This window comes from Astatotilapia calliptera, chromosome 7 (genome assembly GCF_900246225.1).
Source record: "Astatotilapia calliptera chromosome 7, fAstCal1.2, whole genome shotgun sequence".
Classification (NCBI taxonomy): domain Eukaryota; kingdom Metazoa; phylum Chordata; class Actinopteri; order Cichliformes; family Cichlidae; genus Astatotilapia; species Astatotilapia calliptera.
Genome location: NC_039308.1, coordinates 18,282,527 through 18,307,672, shown reverse-complemented (window position 1 = coordinate 18,307,672; position 25,146 = coordinate 18,282,527). Strand labels below are relative to the sequence as shown.

The 25,146-nt window shown below is 39.7% G+C and overlaps 1 protein-coding gene across 8 annotated transcripts in view; it reads left to right on the top strand.

The window, feature by feature from the left end:
* Positions 1–25,146, top strand: part of arhgap24 (Rho GTPase activating protein 24) — a 78,625-nt gene that overhangs the window by 34,263 nt on the left and 19,216 nt on the right. The window contains exon 1 of one of the 8 annotated variants that reach the window (XM_026173544.1): positions 9,957–10,274. The exons of 2 other annotated variants lie outside the window; for them this stretch is intronic. In XM_026173544.1, the coding sequence (XP_026029329.1) occupies positions 10,253–10,274 (22 nt within the window). In that variant the 5' untranslated portion in view covers positions 9,957–10,252. 5 more of the 8 variants (XM_026173543.1, XM_026173549.1, XM_026173548.1 and 2 more) reach the window with 5 other exon arrangements.

The window sequence follows — 25,146 nt, the reverse complement described above, 5'->3', positions numbered from 1 at the left end:
CTCGTACTGATGGAAAACAAGAACATGGCTTGTTATGAGGAAGCCAATAAAGAAGTCTCAGAGAAGCAGAAAGAGCAAATGAAAGGGGAAAAACAACACATTTATTCCACTGGTCTAAATGCGGCCCTGCAGTTTGAACACAGCATACAGACAGAATTTGGCAGACAGACAGGAAGTGATGAGAGGGGTGTATTCAAAATGAGGTGAAAGTCAGAGCTCTACAGAGATGCTTGTTGTCTGTAAGCGTGGTGATGAGGTTTAAATTTGAGCAGTGTGACAACAAGGGGCTTGAACAGAAGCATCCCGCATCAATACAGGGAGGGGAGGCTCTCTGTATTTTTAGCTTTTCTGGAAAGTTTTACTTAGTTACTCTGTCTCAGAGGAACTGGGAAAAAAGTTGCAAAACAGTTCAGGAAAAAAAAATCTCAGACTTTTATTCACCTGTGCTGAGCACTCTGTGATGTTTTTCAGCTCTTAGCTTTCCCTCCACATCTGGCTGATGTGTGTGTGTGTGCTAAACTTGAAGAGGTGAGAAAGAAAGGAGAAGGGGAGGGGGCTTACGAGGTGAGTGCACCAAATTGAAAACAATATTTAGACTGTCTTCATTTTCAGCTGTTTGACAGGGAAACGCAGGTACAGACACAGCGGACCTTTTGTTTTCCAAACTTTAAACACCAGCCACGGCGCTGACACGTCACAACATGTGCAAACTCTCACGGGCCCAAGCTAGGGAGAAGAAGAGTAACAACAAAGTGAATGTGCTGGACACTTTTAAACTGTATGAATAATGTTGTGACAGATGTGTGCCTGTGGATCCTCCTCCCAACTGGAGCATCTTGGAGGTGCTATAGCTCTCATAGACAGAAAGTGTTGTCTAGATATGTAGGCCATACATCGGAAACGCATATCAGAACGTCCCGGTGACAAGGATCGCTCTGCAGTTCTATTTCCCGCAGTGCTCTTAAATCCTCTCAAGAATGTCAGATATCATCATCATAATATTTCTGCATGGCATGACAGAGCTCAGAACAATGCAGTGAGCAAGCAGAGCAGCAAATTACGACTATCTTAACAAAAAAGGCATCCGCTGCTCGTTCATTCTACACATCTAAGCTGCTGCTAAATGTCACTTCCCTGTCACCCAACTGTGATTAATTATCTGAGCAGGAAAGACTGCCTGCTGTGGTTTTGATGGAGAAAACGCATGCAGCTTCCAAAACGCACAAAGCTCCAGCAAGAGTTCAGAGTGTGTCACTTTGTCTGCGTTTGCCCCCAGGCTCAGTCTTCGGCTCTGTCACCGAGCAAACTGCTGCTTTTTAATTAAGGGAACAGTGCCCTGCTCGTTTACAGAGACTGCCACTCCTTCATTCATGAGAGAAACTCCTCACGTTGTTGTGGACAGCCTCGAGCTTAAATGCTACTGACTGAGTCAACTGAAAAGCTGACAAACTGTTGCATAAGTTAATAAGCAATTAATCTCTCAGCATTTTCTCACAGTGAATGTGTTTTAATGTTTTTCTGGGTTTGAGTAAATCTACAGCTTTGGGGCCTTTTTGTTTTTAAAGAAAGGGTATAGCGCCCTCGTGTGGTTTTCTTAGACATTGCAATGCCAGTAAAATGTCAAATGAACTTTTAAAATCTGTGAAACTATAAAAATTAGACTTTTTGGTTTCATTATAACACAGAAAATTTGCAAATATAAAAAAAAAAAAAAAAAAATCAGCTCCAGACGTTTTTAGCCTTTGTGCTGCGAGTTAAGATGACCTCTTGTCCTTTTCAAATATTGTTTGAAATAATGTGCAAGTTTAGTGCAAATATGACTTTTATTTAACCTTTGCCTTAGTTTTACATATCTTCTTTTAGTGGGAAGCATATTTTAATGTACTTTTTTCGTATAGTATTTGCCAACACTCTGCAACTAAAAGTAACTTGGTAGAGAAGAGCTTCTAAAAAAAAGTCCAGATGCTTGTGTTAAATTATCCTCAGTGATAATTATTTAATATATTTCATGTAAATAATTAATTTTCATTTTAGAGCTAGTGGGGATTATAATTGAATCCTGCTCTTGTGATTGCTTCCCATCTGTGTCTGATCAACAGCTCTGGGGAGGGCACCTTGAAGACCCGTGGGTATCATCTGTCACTGAGGTGGACGCTTGCTCCGATAATCATGCTGATGTAATTGTATTCACATGCGTTAGGAAGCTAAGAGTCCCAGAGAGCTCGAAACTTGAAACTGAGACTATTCGTATCATTGTTTTTGTTTGAGTGAATGACGTGCAAACTGGCCATGCTGCATAATACTAAAGGAATCCCTAATACTTTGCGTCGGCCTTCTTATTAAATAACTTGAACTAGTAATGACTGAATGTCGGGCTAATAGTACTGATAACTATTGGAGGCTGAAGACAGACATGCAATTTCAAGACCATGGACCACTGTGCCGTCTTTCACGAGAAAGTGTGGGCTAAATTAAAAGCACTCAAAGCTGATGAGTGAGTGATGGATGGAAGTTTTCAAATAAAAAAACGTGGCTAAGAAATATGACAGAGTGATAATATAAGCCCACAGGCAGCAGCGTTTAAGGTTGAAGAAGCCCCTGTAGAGTCATTAAGAACACTTATGAATCTGCTGTGCTGACATTTCAGTGTCAGGACACACGGAGGTGGTTTTCATAAAGGCTCTCATGTCCTATTAGTCACAGATAGCTTCTTCTATACTGGCACAGACTGAAGGTAGTCGATGCAGCTTTAAACTTTAGCCCACTGTCTTTTTACTGTAGTTGTGATTATTTCACAGGGCTGACAGACCCAATCAGTTCCTCATGATATCATGTGCGTATGCATCCATCTGTAGTGCTACCGTGGCCTCGTGTTTATGAAGTCTCTAAATACCAGGTGCTATTTTAACCCCATAATATGCTCACGACTTCCATCCGCACTTCTATTTCAAGCCGCTATCCAAAGAGAAGCAAATGTTCCGAGCGCACATTTCCTCCTTATTCCTTTGCATTAATTTGCAATGCAAAAGGGAAAAAAACACACAATTTTATACCTTGTTGGTAATATTTTAAGCTTGTATGTATTTTTATTTTTGTTATTTAATCCCATGCCAAGCCTTAAACCTCTGCTCCAACATGCAATTTATTTCTATTTTTTTAGCTTTTGAAAGGGGGCAAATCAATAAATATCATAACTTACACACATCAAAAACTATTTGATTTTCCTAACCGTTACCTGAAGGTTCAGATTGAGAAAACTTTTGTTCATTTAAGTAAAATGCAACTATGTGGGACTCCTGGTCATAGCTTATTTACACACATTATCTCTTTTTAGGCTGTAAAAGGTAAAACAGAGGTGCTTGTCTGCATCTCCATTAATGTGCAGCAAACCCAGCTACCAAACAGCATACACAGTGAGGGAGCTCCCTGCTACATAAATGGAAAAAGCTTGTGAAAATCAAATAATTTCCCCACCTGACACCACCTCCTACACCCACTTCACTGAATATGAGTCAATCCGCACATACATTAGGTCAAATTAAACAGACAGAGATGAGCATGCTTTCTGTGTTTCAGACTCCATGTTCTGATATGATGATTTAATCGTCATTCGGACGCGTAGTGCCCACACAGCATCTAATGCTCCAGAAATCTAGGAGCAATGTGAGCAACTTTATCGGTACGTGCATTATAAGTGTAATGGATTTTATTGATATTTTTGTGGCAAAATGATGTTGCCTGTAGAACTAAGGGTTTGATTTTTGCATATGAAGCTGTCAACTATCCCTCACTGTACATCTCCCATTAGCTTGTTTTGTCAGAGCCTGTGGGATGTTTTTCAGTGCACTTTTTTTCCTCTTAAGAATTTGTTTCGATGACATTTTGAAAAAGGTCACAAACTGAACTCATTCCTCTTGCTCTTGTGCTTGTCTATCAGCGTGTTGGTGTGCATGTATCTACTGTATCTTCCCAGTGTGCACATGAATTCAATAACCTGGTGTCTGTTCCACACCAGCATATGGCCTTGGAGCTTCTGTGGGTCACATGTCTCGTTGTTGTTGCTCTCTTTACATCTTGAATTTATGCTCGCGATCACACCGAGACAGAAGGCCACCTTCAGACACACATCGTGGATCAATGCTCAGCTTTAAGTGGGTGTGTCTGATGATGATTTAATATTATTAAAAAAGTAATAGCCACTAGATTGGTTTGTTTGTGTGTGTGTGTGTGTGTGTGTGTGTGTGTGTGTGTGTGTGTGTGTGTGTGTGTGTGTGTGTGTGTGTGTGTGTGTAAAAAACAAACGTGGCAATAGTCACGATGGCAGTTTCTTCCCATAACCTTTTTGTATTGACCTATTCATGGCATCTGTAAACTAAATGCTCCTTAATGTTCTAGATCCACAATTCAATTACGGAGTAGTTCCCTCTAATGTAACATCCAACATCAAGAATGGTGTTTTCCAAAACCCCACAGTGCCTCATTAGTGACATTTTTCCCCAGGAAGGACTTCGGGGGAGGATGTTTGTTTTTCAGACGGTGTTTAGAACTGAGCGCTGAGGCACAAAGTCTGAAAAGATGAAGCATCTGATATGAGGGTTATTGAAATAACAGACCAAATACATCGTATTAACACTGGGATGCTTTGTTTTTTCTTTTTATACAGTTATCCCAGTAGTTATCTGTTAGATCAGTCCGTCGTTTTGGCCTAATCTAAAATATCCAACACAAGCTGAAATGATTGCTATGAAATGCTATACAAAGTAAACTATAAAAAGCTACTGAAATTGGTGCTTGTTGTATTTTCTGCTCTGAACAATTTAAGTAAGTTTGATGGTGTTTTTAACTTTTCATTTTCAAGGAAACAGCTTTCTATACAGTTATGAGTAAGCATTTCTGTATGCAACACTTTTACATTTTTCTTCACAGTCACTTTATCACTTAGCCAAAATGTGTAATTTAAGGCTCAGTTGTTATAGACGACTAACCTGTCCAGATTGTGCCCTGCCTCTTTTTGACCACTTGAGGGCAGCAGAAATAAGTTGTGACAATGTTGACATTGGTCAGTAGGCCTAATCACCTCATAAATTATAGTTTATGCTTGCCTATTTAAATATCAAGAAGTAATAGTAATACAGCCACATTACCATTAATTTTGGGATCTGTCTGCCCAAAATATAAATATAAATCTGATATTATCTGGCCTTTTTTTTGTTTTGTTTTGTTTTTACGATTTATTTAGCAGCTAAATGCTACCCTGTGTTCACCAGCTGTTTGAGTGCTTTAACCTGAAACAGCTGTCTGCTTTGGCAGAAACCAATGTTATGAGAGCACTGAGTGTGCCAAAGCAATAAGACTGCAGGCTGGACAACCATATAGTGCTAACTGGAAGTCATTAACTGAACGGCATTCCTAAACACAGGTCATTGCTCTGGTTTTGTCACTTCATCACTGCAATATTCAAATTCTTATTAAAATTTGATAATATATCATTAAAATATAGATAAATTAAATCAAATATACATTTAAAATATTGATAATAAAAGAATTAAGTGTATGAATTATTAACAAAATAACAGCATTGATATTTTTTGACATGCGTTTGTTAGCATACTGACGTTAGCATTTAGCTCAAGGTTCACTAGCACCATGACAAAGTCAAGCATTATCTTAAATTTTGCGTTAGAAGAGAACAAAGTTGTTATGGCAGTGGCCAGTAGAATAAATGCACATTTGTCCAAATCATTCATCTTTAACCAGAAGTGGGCGTCCAACTAAAATCTGTCTTCACTATCCTTCTTCTAGCTGTGGAAATGGCTAACTGAAGGCTGGCAATAGTAGGTAAAGTCTTGCTGCCAGTGAGAAAGTGTGTTTAGAGGAGGGGATCTAATTTATCCTATGTTTTTGGCTACTACTATATTATGTATGTATGTGGCACCATCGCATTAGCTCAAATCACGTTTTTAGTTCAAAAGATTTTCAACACCGTCTGTAAACTTCCTCTGCAGTTTGCTGAAATAGCTAGAAAACGCATTACTACCAGTGAAAAAAATGTTTGGATAACGTTGGCTTGCTGTGATTTAAAAGACTCTTCGGTGTCAGCCATGTTTAGGATCACTTCCCCTGTATGGGTGAATGGTGGTAGTATAGCATTATGAAGTCTGAAGGGTTTGTTCAAACCGATTACAGCTCCCTTTCCCTGAAAGCATCTGACAGGGTGCTGGAAAAGAAACTCTGACTGACTGGCAAATTGATTTGAAGAGTAGAAATTTTTGCTGGCTCTCAAAGCACAAGGATAATCTTTTTTTCCTCCTCAAAGGTAGCTGTAAGGGTAGCAGGAATTGCTCTTGATTTCATGTGGCTTTGTAGAAAAATGTCACTAAGTTCCCCAAGGTGTCCCACACTCACAGGAGTTTGGGCTGTCGGAGCTGGAGCCCAAGCTGCTTAATCATCCATAGAATGAAAAAAGTGCTTGCCTGCTATTATTTGGTTTATTAAAGAGAAAAACTGAGCTACATGTCTCTTTGACAAGGATTAAGGAGGTATCTGAAATTTGTGAAATATATTCCTGTGCTAACAATGCAGATCCACTTTGCAGTGACATCTTTCTTAAGTGTGCCGTGGATGGATTTATTCAGAGCAGAGACAGAAGACTGCTATGTGACCTGTCTTCTTGTGCTAGCAAACAATGCTAAAAAAAAAAATAGCCAGAGCCAAAACTGCATCTGGCAACTGTAAAACCAGAGCATGTGCACTATTCTGGTTTTTTACCCCAAATGAAGGATACAGGAGTCATACGCCTGCCAAAAAAAGTAAATGATTGAGTTTTTTGTTGTTGTTGTCATTTTGTGCTGCAGTTTCACATAAATGACAGAGAGCTGCTTCTGTGACTCTTAGTGGACTGTGAAACACAAGAAGCTGCACATTTTGAAAGGAACTCAAACTACCAGCTGAAATGTGCGACTCATCCTCCTCCACATGACAGCGCACATCTGTCTGTCAACTATAATTCAGAGAGCAGAGAATCTCACACGCACACACGCACACACACATTGCACTCTTAGAGACTTGTTACTTTCACTAATGTTTTTCATTGTAATTGGAAAAAAAAGGGTATAAATTGTGTTGCAACCATTAAATTGGGAACTGTTCACAGCCTACAGACTGTCATTTTAACAATTATTGCAAACCAAACTGTGCAGATAAAACAAATCTGGGTATGACATAAAGTGTGATGTACCTAGACAGAGCGATGATGCCCATTCCTGATTGGTAGGCTTTTCTGTTTATTTCTATGCGCTTCTTCTTTGGCGTAATCTTGATTATAGCTCAAGGAAATTTTATACAAACGAGGCTTTGCAGACACAACTTTTTTTTTTTTTTTCGGTGTGGAATCCAAAACATTACATTTTGAATATTTTATCTCCAGCTATTGTGTGGGTTTATTCTGTTTTTTTGTTGTTGTTTTTTTCTTATCAGTCTACATTGATTTTCTCTCTGTTTTACCCTCCCGTCCACACTGAGACGGCGCTTTCCCCAAGGAAAAACGCAGCCTTTTGGAAACGCTCTCGAAAACGCATACATTTCAAAACAGAGCTGTCCCATCGCAGTGTGGACACTCGAAAACGCAGACTTTCTAAAACGATGACGCATTTTAGTCATGTGATGCAGTCATGTGCCCAATTAAACAAAGATAGCGGAGGGCATTATACAGCAGTTGTTTTGACTGCTCTCAATTTTGACAGCCCTAAAAAAGATTAATATTAGTTTGTACACGCTCCAGATAGCTTTTCTTCAAATTCTTTAATTCTCACTCGCTTTTGCGTATGCGCGGAACTGCAGCGTCAGCGTTTTCTGCCGTTTTAGTGTGGACACGCAACTCTTTGAAAACAACTGAAAGCGCCGTTTTCAAATCTATCCGGGCTAGTGTGGACGTAGTCTAACTAACTTCATTAGCTACCGGTAGTTGCAGGGGTTTAGGAGCTAATCTCTAGGCCTGTGTGACTGAGGCTTAACAAAATCCAACCAACAACAGCCATTTGAGCCTCTCACTGTAGAAATAAGAGCCTGATGTTTTGCCACACTTACTTCATTTTGGTCATCTTTGGTTTGGAAGAGTCTGTCATACACATTGTTTCCTTTGTTACGCTAGAGTATGCTAACTGACTGAGGATTGAAACTAATATCTAAGGAGCATAAAAATGATTTGATTCAACAAATTTAAGTTAAATGATTGTTAGGAGGGATTGTAATATCAACAGCAAACCACTGCACATTGAATTTGATGGTTTGACAGTTAACAAAATACTTTTTTTTCCCGCGCAGGAAGGCAACTTCCTACGCAAAACGCAACATAAATATAGTTTTTGGTTTTATATGTTAGCAGCAGTTTGATTAGTGGCTTCAGCCCACTTGCATTTCTCTATAACAACACAATGTGTAGTTTGTGTGTTTTAGTGGTGGAACTAAAACCCATGAGAATCCACATAATAGCTCAGACTGTACCCTGTGTTGACTAGGGCCATTTTTCATGAAGTCATGATTGATCAGCTGGTAAATGGGAAAAGGCATTTGCAAAAACAGCCCTAGAGGATAAAATACTGGATGAATGGATATGAAATGTCGCCTGCTACATTTTCATACTTTACAAAAGAGGCGTTTCACTTAATGATGTCCTCCATTAGCTGTCATTCAGTCAAAAGATGATAAATCACAAGCTTATGCAAGCAAACTACTTTGCATTCGATCTGTGAAGGACAATAAGTGGTACATGCGTTGTTTAGCATAAAGCTAAACACGCCATAATTGTAATGTTACATCTGGATCGAACAGACTTGACAAAAAGCAGGAAAAGGGAGGCCGGCATTTCCAGACAATATGCTGCATGCCTTTTGTATGTAGTAGATGTTTGAGATGTCCTCCTCACTCTCATTTAGGCTCCAGGATTCCAGACTTCCTCCTTTCTTGTATCCATGCATCACAACATCCCCGTTTGTGAGAATCCATGCCTCTCGATCCTCTCGAGAAAATGCAAAAAACAGTTTAAGCCAGAGAGAGAAGCAGGACAGGAAGCACAGATGCTTACATAACAGCCTTATTCTGGGAGGGGGGCTTGGTATTTGAAACTTGCATACCAATGTCCATTATCAGACTCCCACTCCAATGTCTTTCCACAACCCCTGCCCCCCACCGTGTATCTGATAGGCCAGGTTTCAGTGAGTACACATTTGGGCCTCCACTGAAGTAAGTTTCAGCTGGACTGTTATACTGTGTTTGTCTGTCGGGGCCAGTTCATATGAATGTCCAGACCAATGGTATGTAAACTGATTTTTCCTCTGGGTAAATATTTAGATCTCTTCCCACGTCTTTTTTTTTCATGTTTTCCTGTGTTTGACTCCCAACAGGTAGTGTTGGTGTTAAATGTTAAATACCTTTTCTGCCAGCTTCTCTCCCACTTAAAGGAAGCAAGTAATGTGTAGTTCACCTACAAGTCTGGCTTGGACTGAAAAAGATAAGAGGGTTATTAAAGACCTTCCGTTCAGAGGGAGAAACCCCAGTGTCTCTGGGTTTCTTGGCCACCAGTAGCAACAGCCTTGCCGACCCTGTACAGCAGTATTTATAGAGCACTGTGGATGAATCATTCGGCTGAGTGCCCATTCTTCGTTCACCAGATTTACAGGTCCCACTCCAGGGAGGGACGCCTGATTTATGATGCAACCCACCTCCCTCCACCACTAGCTCCCACCCCACCCCACTCACTTCCTTCAGGGGCTCTTCAGAGAAGAGCAGACACACCATCTTGCCTCCGGTTTGCCGTTTCACTCATCGCTTTCTGTCCTGCAGTCGTTTCGCGTGTGTCTCAAAAATGTGCTTCCTCCGCTCTTTCAGCTCCTTTGACAGAAGTATACTGTATATTGAGAAAAAGGCTTCCTGAGAGGTATGCAGACACGCTAGCCTTGGCCTGACCTCGCCTAACTGCCACTCGATCGATGTGTCACATTGACCTGCGTTTGACTTAGCAAAATGAAGTTGTAGAAGACTTATATGACGTGGAGGATAAGCAAAGAAAGGTGGGGGAGAATATGAAGTGCAGCGGACTGTGTTTCAGCAGAAAAATAGGGTGATAGAGCTGCTAGTGGTGCACAACAAGAACAGATGAAGAAGTGGCAGGTGGGGGTCAGCAGTAAGCAGCAAGAGCGTGGCTTTCGCTACCTCAGCCTTCACCTGAGAGGGGGCACGTCTTCATCTGCATCCCATGGATCTAAACTATAACCCAGGTGTGTCTTTTTGCATACCAATAATGAAAACCAATATGTCTGTATTTGATTTAGACAGTGTCATTATGAGATGCTTTTTGGACTTAATTCAAAGTGAAGGATCTGACGTCAGGCACAAAGCTGCTTGTAGTTCAGTTGCAAATTTCTGTTTTTCTGGGATATATATATATATAAGCAGAATGTGAGCAGATGGGTGTTTTATAAGTTCCACTTTATGGTTTACAGTTTTTGCAGCTGTGATTGATTTTGAGAAGAAAGAAGTTATTAATTTTCCTTCCATTGGTATCATTTTTGTAAATATGCTTTGTGATCATTGAACTATTTCTGACAAAATAATTAATAACAGATATAGTAAACTAGGCATTAATATTTCATACAGAATGTGTTTGACCAGATGGAAACCTGTAAATATTCATGGCTAATGGTACACTAACTGTTAGGGATGTCATACAAACAATACTTCCAACACCATTTGATACCAGAATTCTTAAAACACATCAGTACTGGGGGGGCACTTAGGTACCATTGGCGGTATATGTACCAAGGCTGCAATTCTTTCAAAACTGATGGGGGCAGCATACGCCTACAGATGCTGTTTGTGTAATATATGTGCAGCGTTAGCTGCAACCTGACTTGTCAGGCAGTAAGACTTGAGGTTATCCCAAATTACCTTTTTCTTTGAGACAGTTGGTATAGCCTGTGGTGTTTCATAGGCTAAAATGTTTGCAGTAGCTAACATTATATGAACGCTGAAGCTAACATAAAGTAATATACGTTGGCTTTAGCTAACTAAAACATTATACCTTGTGTCCTTTTGACAAAATATTATGTTTTAAATAATTTAAAAGAAGCTTTTAATAATGGAGGTTGTGACTAAGTACATGAAATAACCTTTTTTTTTTCTTTTTTTGAGAATTATGTGCTTCTACTGGTGGTTTTACCAGCTACTTATTGTATTGTGTCGTCCCTGCTATAGGAGGACTACAACTGATAGCTCAAAACAAGTAACTGTGGCATATTTATACAAAGTACAGCTAATTTCCGTGATTTTACTTAGTTTTCTCTAAGCCCTAGCCTTGTTTCCCTGTCTTTCTCTAGTTGAACCAAACAGCTCAACCTGTCCTCACACGAGCCGGGTCTTTGACATGAAAGACGCGATCCGGCTCCTTATCGAAAGCTGTGGGGGTTTTTTTTCCCCCCTTTCTCTCACCCTCTCTCTCACACTTTTTTTCCGCTTCACTCTGCATGCGAGCCTTGTGCTTTGCACTGGGAAGAGGGAGGAGGGGTGGTAGTTACACTTGCAGTTGCACAGGAGGAGAGAGAGAAAGAGAGCCAGGGACAACAACATCACATTAGAAAGGTATAGTACTCATCCACAACTATTTTCAGTTGCGGATGATAAAGGATTCAGAAAGTTTATTCATGCAGGCCCATATGACAGAGAATGTGCATGTTCTTTTTGTTTTCATATTTTAATTTATATTTAATTGTGTTGTGGTTTGCAGAGTTTTGTGTTGTTTCACTTAAAATTTGTTTAAAAGGAAAAAGCTGAAAATTTAAATAGTTAAAAGTTGAACTGTGACCAGTTGGTTTTTGTATTATATGATTTATTTATTACATTTTATGTGGAGTGAATAAATAAAAGTATATTTACGGTGGCCCCTACAGACAAAGCACGTGCAAACTCCAAAACACGTAAAAACTCCAAAACATGTACAAAACACAACAGAAGTGCTCCAGGATGCTAGGGCACAGTGTTGAGCTTTTGTTATCTTGTGGCTACACAAGTTAGCAAGTACCAACGACCGGATTTGGTGTGTGGTAGTAACAGGTAAATGAACTTTTTTTTTTAAATTATTTGAATATATATGAGTGCTTGTGTATAAATACACAAATAATACACACATGCTTTCAATTGTGTTATTTAAGTGATCTAGGTAGCTCTGTTTTGGAAGTTCAGTTAACTCTAGGAATATGTTTTGGAGTTTGTACGTGCTTTGTCTCTAGGGGCCACCACATATATTTATATATAAACATATATAAATAAAACCACCTTTTTTTTACATTAGTAGTTCATTTTGTGCATAATTTTATATTCTAGGTAATAATAAATTAATTAAAGCAACAAAACAACCTGAAGAGCCGGTTCGGAGCCGAAAGAGCCGGCTCTTTTTAGTGAGCCGAGCCGAAAGAGCCGGTTCTCTAAAAAGAGCCGGAAATCCCATCACTAAACCCTACTCTCTATCTTTACCATGTCATTTCAAAATTACAATTTAAAGTCTTTCAAAGGAATAACATCCATAAACCATACGCAATATATGTAAGTGTGACTCAATTTGGTTGCACTATGCATATATGTAGCTTTAAAATAAATCTTGCCAGAGGAAGAAAAATCATGCTTGGTGGAGAACATTCTCCTAGCCGGTTCAAATTTCACTTTGCTTGGCTGCTTGGGGGAGATAACAGAACAGAGTCCTGAACTCACAGCTCCCCGCCTGCTTGTAAATCCATCCTAGTTAAGACATTCTCATGTGAAAATCCAAGGCAACAAATGAGGAGAGAAACTAGACAAAAGAAATACTGTATTGTACATAATGTTTGGCTACACATGAGAAAAAGCTGAATGATGGCAGTGAGGAGAGCAAAGGTGGGAACAGTGAATTAAAGCAGTCTGGGAAGTTGTAATGAGTATTTCAATAAAAGTGATGTGTTAGAAGCCAAGAGTGCAAACTGACTCTCCTGACTTTAGCTGAGACATCCTGAAACCTGTCACATTTAAACCAAAAAGGTGAAAAGTGTTGAATGAAACCAACATGTCTCTTTGATTACTTAACTGGTGGGGAGGTGGCAAGTAATGATGCTAGACCAACTAATAATATCAGCTTTGTAGAGTCTGCATATTCTCCACAGGCGTGTGTGGGTTCTCTCCAGCTACGCTGGCTTCCTTCCACAGTACAAAGACGTCCGTGTTTTTAAATTAACTGGGGATTCTAAATTGGCGCGGAGTGTGGATAGCTGTCCATCTGCAACATTGCAACATATTGGCAACCTATCACTGCAGTCATAGCCTCTCACCTTATGATAAGTCTTTGCTGTACTAGTGGAAAAACCTCAGCAGAAGGTCAACACTGAGAGTCTTCATCATCATCTGCATTTCTTTGTCTCTCCAATGCATCACTTTCTAGCAGACAGTGCAGTGTTTTAGCCAACTTTGTCAGGGGGGAAAAAAAATAGTGCTAGCAATGCTGCAGTGATCAATATGTAGACTCACTTGTTCGTCCATCTTACTGAAGCTCACACTAAGCACTGAATGTCCAGATTGCAGATATTTTCATACCTGAGTGTTTTATGGTGCACAAAGGGGTTTTCGAGAAAGATGACAATCAGTGTATTTGAGGAGGTCTTTGTGCAGCATGGGTAAGGGTTGCAGAGATCTCCACAAGCAATTTCAGCAACATCTTAAAAAATGAATACAAAGCCATCCTTCAGATGTGTGAATATAGAACTAAAACTCAATAAACTGGTAAAAAATCTCCTCAAAATTGTGAAACTTTGACCTTAGAACCAGTATATTCACCCAGTCACCTGACCCTATTAAGCAGATTATTATAGAAGTGCACAGTGTAACTTGGAAACACATTTCCTAATAGTTATCCATATTCATGTTTCTTGTTTTATAGCCATAGCCACCAAGTAGAAAATGCATTGGTGGGAATCTCACGTCCAGCATGATAAATGATGACTGCCAGTCAGATTTATCTCTATCAAAATAACGTTGCCCCGACAAGCTCCTCAATCTCTCTACATCGCTACAGCAATCTAGGAAATGAAAATACTGATTTATACTTCTCATGGAAGTGTCCAAAACGACTTCATTTTACAAGGTGAATGAAATTAAAGGAAAAGATAATTTGTGTTTTCAGAATTTCTATTCTTCACAAGAGCTGAGCTAGGGAAAAGCTTGCATGCATATATATTTTTAAGTCTATGGGTTCTCGTGGGGAAAATAGATTCAACCGTCTATTCTGCCTCCATTATTCAAAATATACCAGAAGTCACGTCTCCACAGCCCTGTGTGAAAGGTTCAAAGGGCTTCCCAAAGGCCAGGCTGACTCAGACTACTTATTTTGACTGCAGGGACTGCAGGTGTGCATCTACCCTGAGGCCCTCATCAGTGCTGAAAGCTGATATTAGAAGGTATTACTGAGTGGGGCAACAGGTACTTTGTCAAGTCCACTCCTTGTTCTTTTCTCTGGTGAGGATAAAGGAAAAGCTCACTGCAATCTTCAAGCGCCAGGAAGTTTGTCTCCCAGTGGCTCCATCAACAATATTGTAATTGATTTTAGTAATCAAGTAGCAAACTGCATCATCTAAAAATATCCTTGTTAACAATGAGGATATTTGAGGCTGATGACATGTCTTTATTTTTCTTTTTCCTCTTTTTTTGTTTTTGCTTTTTTACCACAAAAGTCCTTTGATGGGTGGAATCCGATATTACACTGTTTGTGTGGGAATTACCCCTGACAGCTTCCTGTATGTAAATGAAAAACGTTTTAGATGTCGGACAAACATTTTGGTAGTGCAGAGTTCACATCACTGAATTCTTTGGCAATGACTCCCACACAGATTTACAGTCTCCCAAGCCAGGGGTGCACGACACGTTTGTCAAATCGGTTATAGTGTGATCCAGTGTGTTTACATAACCGTGACAACGTATTCCTTCCACACAGACTGAATGCATTCACTTAAAAAATACAGTATACCACTCATCCTGTCAGATACAATCCAGCCCCACAGAGAGCTTAGCTGTTCAAAGTGTCTCTGGCTATACACAAAACAAATTCTCAGACAGTGTGGTGATGACGATACCAGACTAAAAGCACGCTGTATCTGTGGGAGGGTTGACTTCTGTGAGGCCATTTGAGGTTTTTCTCTTGGATCTGCGTGTTCTGCACCTTTCCAGAAGTTTCCCTCCAGCATCATTATGCCTGTATCGCTAATGTAATGTTTTAACCTCACAGCGTTGTGTGCAAGTGTTCAAGTGACAACAGCTGCTAGCCCTCACCAAAACTCAGTGCTCCCTAACATTTAAATGAGATATCAATCCAGCAGCTAGTAGCCACTAAAGCTGTCAGTGCTCCAAAAGGTTCACTCGTAACGATTTTGGTATTTTAACAAACTTAAATTGTTATCATGAACAACTTAAATGTGTTCGAAGTCTGCTTTATGCTGCCACGGCAATAAATAGGTTGAACAGAATGATTGTGGTTTCTTAACGACACCGGAGAACCTACATGAATATCATTTGGGAATGTTTACAGTTTTCTTTTGTGGCTTTGGACCCTTCTTTTAAAAAAACAAGTCGCATATTAAAGGATTCTTCTGGTCTTTTCCCATCCATTAGCACGTTCACTGCGTATCGCCTATGCTTTACACCCCTGCAGCAGCTTTTCAAAGCAAAACATAGCTTATTTTAGACTGTTTAATTCAAATTTCCCCACCCCGAGGGCAGCCAACAGTTTCCATTGGAGGAAGGCGTGGATATACCAGTGTTATCCTTTTGTTCTTTTTCTAGAAGAAGAATATTAATACATTCTTTGAAAAAAGCTTATATTACATTAAATCACACACTAATAATAAAACCTAAAAAAATAAAATGCTGGTATGTTTAAATCTGACTGTGTGACACCCCCCCCCCCCCTTACTGCACCTCTGCTTTAGTGTCTAGCCTTTATGATTATCATGCCAACTTACGTTACAAGCTCTGGGCTTCAAGGCCTGCTTGAGCTGCACTTCCTTCCTTCAGAAGTTGAAATTGATTCCCCTTACATAATGGTATATTTACAGCAGCCTTGGCAGAACACACAGACATAGCTCTTTATTTAGTTGGCATGAAATCAGAACAGAGACACTTGGCTCTTTGACAGTCCTGTGACCTCCCTGAACGGACTGACCCATTGCTTCCCTGCTTGTGCTCATGACAGCTCATTGAAACTCAACTCACTTTTTCTACCCAACAGCTGCAATTTCACTTGATTTCTTTTCATATCCTGTGACGACAGAGGTGAATGTGTATTCGCAGAATAACTTGATAATAACTTGTTTGATTTTTTTATTTTTTATTTTTTAATGCAACTACACCTTAAAACATGACAACCTTGACTTCGACTATGCATATTCTTGTGGGTTCAACTAGACACGGTATCATGTTAGCCTTTGAAAAGTAAATAATACAGCGATTTTTGAGATGTGGCTGTTAGTCTTCTTTCTTTTTTCCTTCTTTTTGATGCCAGGGTTATCCACTTTCCTACAGGCGCCTGTAAAAGAGACAGTAGAGCCAAACAATCCTTGTCCCCTTTGACCTCCCCACTCCTATTCACTATGTTACTCATTCGGCATCAGATGGTAATGGATAGCCATAGAAACATCTATGGAGTCTGTGTTCTCTGCTAGACAAGGTCTTTAGGGATTCAGGCTAATGTTGTGATGTCTGTCTTCAGACTACATCTATTGACAGGCAAGGACCACCATGTCACCAGGGTGAGAATTAGCCGTCGATACCTTGCTGTGGTGGTGATGGGGGTGGGGGGTGGTGAAACGGGACACCCATTAGAAATACGTGGGAAGATATAACTGCAGAGAGGGGAGCTGTATCACCAGCAGCGTGGCAGACTTGTAATGAGAGTATAGCTGTTTTGAAAATACTTTGAAGGACGATTTAACGTTTTAAAAACACAGACAGAAAATATATAACCTTATTATAATGTAAGTTTAGGAATTATTTTTGATTGTATAAAATGTCACAAGAAATGAAAAAGGTTAGCCTAAGCTCCTCAGGTGACCTTTTTGAGTCGATGATCTATATGTTCAGAAAAAAGTAGCAAATCCTCACATTTGAGAAGATTTAAGCATGCGCTGACCTTTGCCATTTTTGCTGATGATGACTCATTTTGCAAATACATTTATGTTGTTATCTTAAAAGAGGATGACTCTTAGTTTAAGCATAAAACCAAGATAGAGAGACAGCCAAAAGCTAGTGTATATTTTTTTCTCATTTAGTAAATCAGCCATGCAAACTAAGGCAAATTAAACAGCTTAATCTCCAGCATACTTTGTAGCCGAGTGTTCATTCAACCTTCTGCTGATGTTTTTCCACTAGTACACCAAAGATTTAAGGTTTTTAGTTTTGATAAATCAATTGCATCGACTGATATAAAGTGGAGTAAAAAAGCAGAAGTTTTAGTCTCGTACACAAACTCTAAATGTTGTTTATTTTGTCATTAATGCCTGATTGCACATTTGAAAGGTCAATATGATTACATCATTATAGTCTTAATGTTAAAAAAGCATTGTGGTGGGAATGGGAGATTCCATGTTTGCACATGGGGGTCATGCCCTCTGGAGAACTCTGGCCTCTGTTAAGCCTAAGCCTTCAGAGAGCTCTACCTATTGTTCCCATTACAGTGCTCTGCAGAAGTTTGTGGATGTGTGTGTGTGTGTGTGTGTGTGTGTGTGCTCACCAACCTCCCCCTGCTTTTCCAAATCCCCCCTTCCCACCCCCTCCCTCCCATTTCTCTTTCACACCCTCTCAGCTGTGCTCACTCACTCATTCTGAGCCGGGCCAAAAACTGGCAGAGCAGCTCCTCCAGTCAGAAACTCCCGTCCTCACATTGACTCAGACAGCCAGGACTTTGTAACTCATTCAGGACGCCTCTTTATTCCCCCCCTCCTCCAACCCTGGGTTTGCCGGAGATAACGAACGAGGGATGGAGGTGGTTCATCAGTCGATTCATAGCTTACCCCTGTATGGATTAACTAATTTATTGTCATCCCATCAAGGTAACAGTAATGAGTTTATTATTTGAGCCTTTTGAAAGCTTTTCTATGCACAGCCTCTGTCCTGCTACTGCTTAAGTATTTCCTTAACTTGTTTACTACAGGCTTCTTTGTTACAGCTGCATGTTTAGACCATCTGGAGATGATATTACTCATGAGTGAAATGGACCCTGTAGATAAGGGTACCAACAGTCATAAACAAAAGATGAAAAAGAAAATGGGAGCAGTGGTTTTTTTTCTTTTTGTTTCCGCTCTTAATACTCATCATTCCGTATGAATGGACAATTCGCTTTGCCGTGTAGCGTAGCTCGCCAGCCAGTGACCGACTTCCTGTGATGTTAGAGTCATTTATGATGCGCGGACCTCGGAGAAGACTATCATTAGACCTATTATTGAATCTCAACTTGCCCCTGCTTGCACACAAACAAGACGACTGCAGAAGACAAAAGAGAGGAGACGCTGATGTGCTCCTTTTAATCTCAACATGGACACACACAGGCTGGGAGAACTATGACACATATTTTTGTCATTTATCACTAAACAAGGTAGTTACAGTGTCTGCATTGTTTTCTCTGCCAGCAGCAGCTGCTTCCTCCACTTGGCAAGATGTGCAGTCAGGGTCTGGAAGAGCTTAACATTTCACAACAAGTCTGCAGACAAAAATCTATCCCATGTTTGTGTGTACGGAATATTTAGCTCATTTTGGCCCCTTTTTTAACACCTACTGTGCTCCCTTTGCCTTAATTTTTTTTTCTATGTGGTTATACCGCAGGACTGAGGTTTGCAATTATCAATTCAATGGACTAAAACTGCTTTGAAGATATGGAAATGTCATACTGTTAAGGTTTGCGTTCTATACTTTAGAACCACATTACATTAATATTTTAGCATTTTTAATAATAAGTATCTTATTTTTCAACATATGTGCAAGAAAACCGATATGCTGTTTTCAGATCTTTTCTCCACATGTGAGGCTACAACTGCTAGGTAGCTTTTTAGCTTTGCACAAAGCCTGGAGGCGGGGAAACAGATGGGCTGTCTGAAGGTATTTAGGGGGAAAAAAACTCATTTTGACAAATCTGCCTGCCAACAACTCAAAAGCATATAAACTTTAAATCAAGTTGTGTTTTTACATGAGTTTATGTGCCAGACAAAATCATTCTGCTAAGCTAGCGGTCATCATATTTGATGTAAAATATATTTATATGAGAAAGACGTCAATCTTATAGTAACTGGAACTTTCCGAAATATATAACTGAAGCCAAAAGACAGGCTTTTCACATCCACTTATATTATATGTTTACTATTCATGTAACCTATCATAATACTTGATGTAACTACAGGGTGTGAGTATCCTGGGCCATTCATGCCTGGTAACATATTACTGTTTATCGGCACAAAACATAACCATATATTGTATGGTCTTTATCCACACTGTGGCGCTCTACATAGATGCACTCCACTGTGGCTCCTAGAGGGCTCAGTGAAGACATGCAAGTCAAACTGAAGTGCACGGGGGATCCAGGTATTTGTGAGCAATTACAGCACAGTGGGATTCTTTGTTGTCTCCCACCTGTTTTGAGCCATTAGTTAAAGACTATGTGCAGCTGGTTTGGCCACTTATTAAAGCCAGTGGTTACAGCTGGAATGAACAGTTGTTAGCCGTTTGCACTGAGCCCATCTAAGATGGCCTGCCATTCACATGTAAAGGTAACTGAACCTGATCCCAGGTTGTCAGTGAGAGGCTATAGTTTTGTTTGCAGATGTGCTCTCACGTTGTTAATGTAGTTTATGCACAGCTGCAAGAAAAGTTTGTGATCCGTTTGGATTTTTTTTGTCCAACTCATATGGACGAACAGTCTGACTGAACTGAAAATCCACTGAAAGTTGTCTATGTTATTGCAGAACAGTGTGTGAAGTTTAAAGGAGCTGCACCGCTCCCTACCAGAGTTGTGTGCTGGAGCTGACTGTGTTATTATCCCATCTCTGTGACATTATACAGATCCTAGAGGAGGAAAAAAAGCATCTGAAATTGAATGTTTAAAGTAGTCTGAAGCTTTACCATTGTCCTCACAGAGGGCACATGTATACAGTCTGCATATATTCTCACCAGTATTATAGGTCAAGATGTTGAACATGAAGACAAAACTTGCTCCACCAGGCTTTATATTTGAGGTTTTGGTGTGTGTGCAATACCATACTTATTTAAACACAGTGTTTCACATTCTGTCAGAAAGTTGAACATTTGCCTCATCTGTTCACAGAACGCTGTTCTCAAAAGAAAAGGAGTTTATTGCAAAGCTGTCTGGTTGCCAATTCTCCTTGCAGCTGCATGCAGTTCAGTTTAGCTGTGTCTTTCCTGTGTTTGTTGCTGTATCAGGTTTTGGGGTTGATTGTATTAATCCTCTGTCTGGTAATGCTGATCTTGAAGTAGCAGATGAAAGCCTAAACTAACTTTTGGTACGTGCTCCACTGCAGAGAATATCACCAGTAGAGTTACTGCTAAAACATGAAAAATATGGTGTTTTCCCTTCTCCTTAACGTTTCTTCTATGAAGTCTCAGTGTGAACAGGGAATCTTAATGTCTATGTCTCACTGAATGGAAGCTGCTTCTGAAGTAAAGGTCTGAAAGCTGAGGTTTTCTTTCTTTTTTCTTTTTTTTTGTAAAACTTTGGAGCAGTTTGCCAAAGCATGGCAAATCAGGCAAATTGTGAAAGCTGCCACGGTTGTCTCTTCAGGTAAAGTCGTGTTATACATGAAGACCGTCTCTGCATATGAACACCTACTGAGGTTGATCTCATTTATAAAGTCATAAAAGTGTTTCTGTTTTTTTAACATAGTATCAGCCCAAGAATTGTATGAGAGAAATACTTTGTCCGTAAAAGAATCAGTCAAAAATTATCTTAATTTATTATAGTCAGAATTTAACCGGTGGCTCATGATTTGTGAGCTAAATGTTAATTTCTTTCTGAAGTTAATATTATTAATTATTTACCACCATTTCCATGCCACTGAAAGTAGATAAGAATAGTTTTAGGGCATAAATCAGTGATTGACCTTTGCATGCTGGGAGACGATGGGATTATCTGAATGCTCTGTGCTTCTAAATAGTAAGATTCTCCAAACACTTACCACTTGAGCCCTAAATAGTTTATATTCTCCATGTGCTAAGTGAGTGTGACATCTCACCCAACCTTATAAACTGAGGCCAACTTAGGCCGCTATGGAAGAAAGCGGATCATCAACAGGAAATGACAGGAGGAAGAGCAGTGTGCTGTAATGCCCATGGTATGCTGTTTAATCCTGTTGCACGCTTGTTTAACGGCTTCACAACTGTTGTTTCCGAGAGGAAATGCTCTGTCTGTCCATGCAAGTAATGGAAGGCTGATTGATTTTAAATGTGGACAGAGGAACTCAAAGGGACACCAGGGAATTGCAGTTACTTTGCATGACAATTAACGCAAACAATGCTGGCAGGGTGGAGATGCCTCTGAGTCAGAAACCTTTCTGGCCAGTGGGAGTGATTGGTGTAACTGTGGGTAATGACTCAAAGCAGTGGTTAAGAATAATCACATGCTCAGGTTGAGAAATATGTCAGGTTGACCTTGTTGAGGCAGTTTGTATAAAGCGTTACGCATGCGTCATTTCCTTGATGCTACAGCCTAATTAATTATTGCTGTTACACTGGACCTGCTGCTGCATAGTAAACCGATTCATCATTTGTGCTTTAATGTGCATATATGGATTCATTTTAGTTTCTTAAGATTGGGTTCTCTTTTTGAAATATGCAGTGTAAAGTTATACGAATCAAATCAGCTTGTAATACAAGGCAAAAAAACCCAACTTTTTTTTTCTTTGCCTTGTTCAAAGGTCGTGTACCACATGAAAAGACCAAAATTAAGAAGATTTAATTGTTAACTAGTATGCATTATAGGCAGCTTATAAAAGAAATACATCAGTGAACTACACTCATAGACTGGATGTCTAGTCATCTTAGGTATCACAAGCAAGGGGTTGAAGTGCCTGCTCATACAGTAGTCACTTCTTTAGTATTGATTTTACTCCATAGTGAACTAAATTTACAAAATGTACCTGATGCTAAACGCTAAAACTAGCGATTCAGATCAAAACTTCATCAGCTCATTACCAGTTGGGTGATTTTCTTATTCGCCTTTATATAATCCTACTTGTTTTTGGATCCATTGCCCCCTGCAGGCCATTAGAAAGAATGCATCTGTAGGCACTGTGGCTTAGTGTTTCACAAATAACTCTGCACAGTAAGTCGTCTTGATGCATGCTCAATCATACAGGTCTTCTGTTCATCTGGATGTAGCGTTTTCACTGGGAGAAATGTTTCGTCACTCATCCAAGTGACTTGTTCAGTCTCAGCTGACTGCAGGTTTCCCCAAACAGTACATTTGCACAGTGACTGAAACTAGCCCGCTGAATGAACACTGGGCTTTGAGGTGAGTTCCTTGATCATTAATATGCAAATTGTCATAACTATTGATCACCAACCACTGATCAAAGCCCATTGATCAATGGCCATGAGAACCATTCACAGAGAGTTGGGGAATGGCTGCAGTATTCGCATCTGTATTGTCTGCTTTAAGTTTAAAATGATATCATTCAAATCAATTCAATTCAATTTTATTTATACACTACCAATTCACAACAGTCGTCTCAAGGTGTTTGAGGTGACTGTGATACAAGAGTAAAAACGAATGTAAGGCTGTTACACAGTTACAAAATATCCCATTTGTTTCTTTAGTGTTATATTTGAGGGTATAATATAATAACAATGCTTTGACCTTGATATGTCACCACATAATTACACAAATAAAATGCATTCCATTTACAATGTTCTTCAATTTGCTGCTTAGGTCTGCTTTACATTTTAAATTATATCATATTAATGTCAAAATGTAACACTGATAGTCAACTGCAACAAAAATTTGAATAATGTGCATTTATTTCTAAAAATGTTTGATTTTATAGCATAATTTATTAACAATCCTTCAACTTTGATATGTTACCTCATAGTTGCAAAAATAAAATACATTGTATTTGTGTTGTTGTTTAATTGGTTGCTTATGTCTGCTTTACATCTAATATTATACAAACTAGCCTCTGCCACTTTTTCAAATTCTTCATTTCATATTTACACGGTGACAAGATTCCACGGCATATACAGAAAACATTTGGTGTTACTATGTTGAATGTGACACGTGAAATAAATGTAAATGGAGAATGTAACATTGGATATATGACGTTAAAAATGAATTGAAATTGTAGTGAGCCATTTGGAATGACCTATGCCTTCAGCAGGAACAAGTGAGTTCAGTACTGACAACAGGGGAAGTTGGACCTTAAGGAGTAAATCATTCGCCCTGGAACCCGAAACGGCTTTGCACGGCCCTGGTCGCCACAGTCTCACACGGTGTGTCGGAAACAGTAGGCACACTCAAACCCATCGATGTGGCGCTCTCACCCGCTCTTTGAATTAAAGCTAATATTTATCCCCCGCTTTCTCGAGTTTGCTACACGGAGGACTCCGTGCTGGATTAAAAGCGGAGGCGCGGTCTCGCAAGCGAGAAGTGTTTTGGAGCGACGGAGCTTTTACGCCGGTGGCCAAAGAAACACTCCCATGTGCGAGCACGAGTGAGCGCCTCGGTTACCGGTTAGTCACCGTTTTGGTTCTGTTTTCGTTGACAAACAGCCTCACTGAATGACTGACCGACTGCGTGTCGCAGGTCGAGGGAAGGTAAAATGACGCTGCGGTTGTGATTTGTGCGGTTGGGAGGTGAGCTAAAGCTGCCGCTTTGTTTTTGTTTTCCTCGTGAATGGCCACGTTCAAACATTTACTGGAACGACCGGATAAGTTTTCTGCACGCATAAACACAAACGTCAAGTGTCTTCAAAGGTAAATATGTGGGCGTGGCAAGGTTAATGAATCGTATCCGCTTCGCGCAAAGTGTAATTAATTAATGGGAACTCTGCGAACGATCAATAGCGGGTCGTGACTAATCACTGGATTAGGAAAGCGAGAGAGCGCATTAGACTACTGTGAGAATGACTCTTAGTTTCTGGATACCGATCGAAAAATGGATCAAAACTTAAACGACTTTAATGTGAGAGCCGAATTGCAAACCTTTGCAAGCATTGATCAGGAACTTTTACTCTAACGGTGATTAACGGATGCTTAGATTGATTATCAATAGGTTAAACAGCTACACGTACTGCTGTAATGATATTTAGGAACCATATGAACATTAGCAACCCGCCAGATCTTTTATTTTATTAATAAAATGGTTTAAAGAGTGGCTTCAAACATAACTACTTTTATGATTTTTATATAGAATCTAATAGTTGCTAACTAAAGGTAGCCCCCTATTGGATTAGTTTGTGTTTTATGGAACATGTAACCTTAATTGTCATCCTTGACTGTTAATGATGAGGTAAATTTAATTTAACTTAATGATTGAGGTGTCTTCAAAGTCTGAATACTGTCAAATTTGGCAAAATGTATTTGCTGTATTGTATTTTTTGCTTGTAAAACATTGCTGGGTATTTTAGTTAGATTTTTGTGTAATCTTTACTGTATAAAAAGGTCAAAATTGTAGCAACTTGGTGAAGTCTACCAGCCAAAACACATACGTTTCAAGTGTTCCTGGAGTTTGGGCCTCTTCCAATTTTTTTTTCCTCTTCTCCATGCAAATTGGAAGTGATGAAGTTGTGCCAGGAACCTCTACTCTGCTTATTTCAACTGTATCAAACTGATTAGCACAGTTGGGGAGTGCTGGTAATGTACCCGTAACCTTGAGGTCATGCAAAAGTACAGCAAATGTATTGTCCTTAGCTAGAAAGACAAATTTCCTTTTTTTTACCTATTCTTCAAGACACAGAGAACCCCACCCCACTAAATTGATACATGCTGACACATGCTGTGATGTCTGTGCTGTTAGTCATGGGATTTTGAGAAGCCTACAGGTAACAGAAGGCGCTTTTAAATTTACACACTTCGTAACGCGATACT